The sequence below is a fragment of the Apaloderma vittatum genome, unplaced genomic scaffold (genome assembly GCF_000703405.1).
Source record: "Apaloderma vittatum isolate BGI_N311 unplaced genomic scaffold, ASM70340v1 scaffold24068, whole genome shotgun sequence".
NCBI lineage: Eukaryota > Metazoa > Chordata > Aves > Trogoniformes > Trogonidae > Apaloderma > Apaloderma vittatum.
In genome coordinates, this window is record NW_009730622.1 from 40,713 (window position 1) to 46,398 (window position 5,686).

At 44.5% G+C, this 5,686-nt stretch overlaps 1 protein-coding gene across 1 annotated transcript in view; it reads left to right on the forward strand.

The window, feature by feature from the left end:
- Positions 1 to 260, forward strand: part of SMURF1 (SMAD specific E3 ubiquitin protein ligase 1) — a gene marked incomplete at its 5' end in the record, with an annotated part of 14,830 nt that extends 14,570 nt beyond the window's left edge. The window contains one exon of the mRNA XM_009874875.1: positions 161 to 260. Within this exon, the coding sequence (XP_009873177.1) occupies positions 161 to 260 (100 nt within the window). The remainder of the gene's footprint in view (positions 1 to 160) is intronic.
- Between the last annotated feature and the right edge of the window lie 5,426 nt (positions 261 to 5,686).

Here is a 5,686-nt window from a genome sequence, read left to right on the forward strand (position 1 = left end):
CAGTTGGGTTTTAGCTCCTGTCTTTTGGCCGCTGCAGTGACTGAGGCTTTCATTGATTTTTTTTGCAATTTCTATCTATGTGCAGCTGATCTCAATTCTTTTTCCCCCCAATAAACGCTTTAGATTCACACACCGCAATGTGTTGTTGTTTTACCTCTAGCTTTAACCGGATTGACATTCCGCCTTACGAGTCGTACGAGAAGCTTTATGAGAAGCTGTTGACAGCTGTGGAAGAGACATGTGGGTTTGCTGTGGAGTGAAAAAGCAACCAAAGGAAACAGATGCTAGCTCATGGACCACCAAATTAAAAGCTAGAAGAAGCTTGCTGTGAACTTCCTGCTAAGCTGTCTGAAGCATCGGAACTCTTAGACAACTTAGAGATGGGGCTGTTTCCCTTCCGCTGCCGGTGGATGGGAGGGGGTAGGGGCTTTTGTTGGTGGTTTCCAACTCTATTTTCTCTCCTTTGTTACGATAACCCCTTCCCTCTTCTTCCATCTCCCGTAAAACGAAATGCAGCCAAATTCAGCATTTGGCTTTGGTTACACAGGACATTCTGCTAGATTCGTAACACATATTGTGATAGGGTCAGTGACCTGTGGGTTTTGGTTTTTTTAATAGGAGAATCAAAGTCTAATTAAGAATGAGCTTAATTTGCTGAGGACTTGCAACTGGTAGGTGTACCTGGTTAGTTTGTCTTAAATCAAGCTTGAGCCCTTGTAGAGTCCGGTGGGTGCAGAGTGTCTGACTGGCACTAGAATTTGCATTGCACATTTTAAACAGCTGTTTAAAAAGGAAACTTCTAGCAGAAAATACCTCCATAGGAACACTTAGAGGAAAGGTAAAGAAATCCAAGTTCTGCCTTAGCAGGAAGCTCCCAGTGGAAGCTGCAGCTCACCTGGAGAAAAGTGAAGGAATCTGGGACAGCTTAAATGGTATTGTTTGATTTCTTTTTAGTTGTCCTGGCTGAAATCTTAATTGTTTTGCACATGAAAGCAATTATTTCCTCCTGCAAAATTACTTTCCATAGTTTGTCTGGATGTTAAGTACCTTGCAGAGAAGCCTTGTGAGGACACAGAGGGTAAAAATCTATATTCAGTCCCGAAACTGTGATTTCTGTGCCACTGTTTTACCCGAGACCTGTTTGCGTGACTTCAAATTCCAAGACTCACATGGAAATCGCTAAAAGCTAAGTTAACGGAGCAGACTTCAGTTCTGAAGTTTCTGATCTTGGGAAGGGTTTATTCAAAGGTTGAGGTAAAAAGGTAACTGTATATTGAGTGCATTTAAATGTTACGGAAAGCTATTGGAAGAATTTATGACTTCAGTTCTGTAGGGATGAAAATTTCTCAAGAGCACCATGTAAGGCTATTCTTTCAAATATCTGAAACTAATATTAAAAGGTTTGTTCTCTAACACATTGCTAAAACGACTTCCCAGGGGCAACAAAAGCGAATCAAATACCTGAACCACTAACATTTTTTCCAGTTTGCACACCAAGATGAGGCGGTATTTTAACAAATAACATGGCTTGAGAAAGACCCAGTTATCTAGCAAACATGTCTAAACTTAAGTAAAGCAGACTTGCTTGTACAGGATTTTTTTTTTTCTTTGGCAAGCCTGATTTTTAGAGAGGTTCATTACTGAAACATTTAACAGTTGTTATGTTCATGGAATAGTGCATTGAAATTCAGCTGTGGGTAAGAGATCGTTCTTAGGAGACATCTACTGGAATACTTCTATTTTGTCTTTTTTTAATTGAATTTGATAATAGCTTTAAACTGTGATAGGACAGAAAGTAGACACTCATCAAAACCCCGGCATCTTTATCTGGTTTGTTTGTTTGTGGTTTTTTGGTTGTTTTTTTTTCATTGACCATAATTCTTGTGCTTTGTCGTTGGGAGTGAGGATTGCATTGGAGGTGTGAAATCGTACCGTATCGTGAGATTTGCACGGGGTGCCTAAAGATGCTCATCCTGCAAGACTGTACAGGAGAGGCGGATTTAGACCCATGTTCTGTAGGAATCTTTTTGACACTTGGGGACCAGTTTCTGCAATACTGATTGTGGGGACGGAGATGAAACTGTGACTCTTGCAGAAGAGAGGAAATGCAACTGTCTGCAGAGCAGCATCTGTACGGTCTTGGGCTGAGTCGCAGAATCCCCCCCAGCCCTGGCTTTTCCAAATGGCTCCGGAGTCGTACCTGTCCACAGAGTGTATTTAATCCTTTCAGTACGTTTGAATGTGCAATAAACCAGTCAGATAGGAAAAATGTAAACCAGGGTTGTTGTTCCTCAACCAAGAGGGTTATTGCCCGAAAGCTTTGCATGCAGTCTCATGTGGATTTTTCACTAAAAGAGTTTAAAAAAACCAACCCCAAACCCCAGATACTAAAGGCCACCACTGACAAAACCCCTGTCACGCAAGCTCGACGTGCAGCACAACTGGCTCGGTAACAGCCAAGCGAGGTGAAGGTAAAGGCCCTTGATGTGGAGATCTATAGGTCAAGTAGCTTTATGTCAGCGACCCAGTTGGCATATGGTAGTTCCTAATGTCTTTGCTAGGTCAGTGTTTTATTGAATGCACACAATAAGAATAGGCAAGGATTATTGTTTCGAAAAGTCCGTCTGTTTTTTGCTGTATTTAAAAGCCCTCGTCAAGGTACCTCCTCCGTGCTGACAGTAGCGAGAATAGGGCACCGTCTTCTCGATTCGTTCAGTTCTCTTTCAAGCCACTTCACCACCTCTCCCATCGTGTTGTCTTTGTGACTTTGTGCCACTTCTGTGATGACGAAGACTTTTTTTTTTGTGTTGTTCTGTACACGCATTTGAGGCAGGCCTTAAAGCTGGTTGGGCGGATGGAGGAAAATAAAGATGCAAGACAGAATTTGGTTTGAAGCGATGGCTTGTCCCTCCCCGTGGCTGGTTTCGAGGCCAGGGGAGGATGAAATGCAAACGAGGATTTGCATGGCTTGAGCCGTTGACTCTCTGAGCTTTTCGGATAAGTGGGCGCCGTTCAGATAACCTCAGCTGTCGGAATTTGTGTGTGTTCATCCCCCCCCTCTCCTTGGTCTGCCAGCACTCGAACCGGTTCTTTCAACTTCTCAAACTTGCCCAAAGAATAACATCGAGTCTGGTGTTCGTTTTGTCCTTGCGCCTTCCGCCTTGTACACGGATACTCTTGGATCTGACCCGAAGGAAAGACAAGGTACAGTGCGTCTTTTTGTCCCTGTCCTGCAGGCAAACCTAAAAGCTGGTGCGTTGGCCCAGCCCCTCAGTGCTTGCCCTGATCCTGCTCATCAGCCTATACACACTCTACGCTCAGGGATGTAGGAAACCACCGCTCTGCTCGTGTGTTACATCAGGAAGAAAACAAGACTGCTTGATGAACGTTAGCGTTAACTTGGGCATTACGTTAGACGAGACCCTGCTTCAGAAAGGCTGCTCGAAGCTCCAGACGGTGCAGTCGGCGTTCGCTCAGCACTATGTCCTTAGTTCCAGTCGAGGTGGTTATAAAATCCAACAGATTTTTTTGTAAGTTAGCGATCCGGCCACCGGGCCCTCTGGAGCCGGTGCCCAGGTTCAGGGCCGCGTGGCACACAGCAAGTTCCCAGAAACACGGTATGGATCTGGTTTTAATTTGTTGGGTATTTTGGTTTTTGGTTTGTTTTCTTTTTTTTTTTTGGTTGTTGTTCCTCAACCACTTTATAATGTATTTTTTTAATTTATTATTTTGTAATGTCATGTTTTAAGTATTGCTGCTATCCTTGTTATTCTTCCCACTGTTTTTTATTGCAGATTTATTTTGTGAAAGTTGTACACTAATGTTTCATTTTATGTCTAAATCAAAGTATTTAAAGAAATACTAGTTCTATTTAATGTGGTTATGGAACCAGCTGGAATAAACAGTGATTGTATAGTAGGCTGGACCCAGGAGGTCATGTTCATTTTTGTTACATATGCAATAAACTCACAACTTTAAACTCTTGGTATCCACCCTTTTGTTTGTTAAATACTATGTGGAAGTTGCAGGAAAATTGATGAGCTTGTAATGAAAAAGTAGAGATGTGCTTAGTTTAGCTGGAGATGGAGGTGGGGGCTGACGGCAGAGTGTCAGAGGCAGCAGCAACAACACAAGAAGTTTTGCTGTTACTGAAAATGATGTAACATTGTCAAATCGTAAGGTTAAAAAAACCAAAAAAATCCAGTTTGTTGGACAGACCCAGAGCTCCAGGTGACGGAGCTGCCCTGGTGTTAGAGCTGCTTTCAGGAATATTGTGTGTCAGGTGTTTCCTCCCAAAACTGGCTCTGCCTGCCCCAAGTGCCAGCCCCTCTGCGCTGGGACTGAGGTAGGGAAATGCAGCCAGTTTTCCAGATTTTTGAGGGCTGCCCAGATAAAACTCCTCCTTTCCAGGTAGAACAATTCCTTTCATTCATTCTTTAACTAATTGCCCGGCTTTATTTTTTTTCCCTTCTTACCTTAATATTCATCCTGCTGTTTTTCCAAACCCTCTGTTTTCAGGAAAGAAATTATAAATGCTCCTGCTTAATGAGAATCGAAGAAAGATTCATTAATGCTGATGAATCTCTTTTTCCTGATTTTTGTGGGTTGTTGGTTTTTTTTCTCTCTAATTAGTAGTGGAGAGAGACGGGTTCAGGTCTGAGGACGGTGCTGGCAGTGATCGTTCAGCGCTGACCATCGGGGTGCGCATTGCAGCAGAGTCTTCCCCCTCTAAAAGCCAGGATTAATTTGTGCGTCTTTTGTTTTTAAAAAGGGGGGGGACAACTTAATAATGTCTTTTATTCTTTGAATAACTTCACACTATGATCAAATGCACTAATATAATGAGCAAATGACTGGGGGGGCTGGTTTCTCCCAGCCCCTCATTTCAGCCAGCAGCAAGGACTGAACCGTTTTTGCTTGATGATGTAGCGCAGGAGATGCCATCGGTGCTCCGTCAGACACTGGTCCTGCTCTGTGTTTTCTTTAATAAATACATTTTTTGTGAAGTATTCCTGATTTCTGGTATCCTTTTGGTATGCAGACCTAGCTAGGAGAGATGGATTCCGGTAGCCTGCTCCTGTGGATGTGCTGTGCTGTAGCACTTGGCTTGATGTGAACTTTTTGAAAACATGATTATAAAAAATAACATTTCTCTTAAGTCTCCCAGACCTCAAGGAACTGACTGTCTCATTTGTGGAAGCTTGGCAAATCCATTAAATTCCTTAGGTTGAATTTTCCGGTCTGTGTTCTAGAGCCGCTTTGCACTCCAAAAGCACGCGGCAGGACCCTCCTGCGGGGATCACAGGGGGTGTCGCGTGGGGTCACCCCGTCTGTGCCTGGGTTCCCCTTCCAGCACCTGCACCCCCAAGGGGCTCTGTCTCCCCTCCAAGGCAGAACAGCACCCCCATAGGGGACCTGAACCCCAGAAAGGGGCTGACACCACTTCTCTAAGGCAGAGCACCCCCAAAGGGGATCTGTCCCCCGTCCATGGTGGAGCATCCTTACAGGAGACCTGCTCCCCAAATAGGGCCTGCCCCCCCAATAGTGGAGCACCCCAAAAGGGGATCTGATGCACCCTTCCTATGCCAGAGCACCCTCAAAGGGGATCTGGCCCCCCAAGGGGATCTATTCCCCCTCCAAGGCTCCCCCATAGGGGACGTGCACTCTGTAAGGGGGCTGCCCCCCC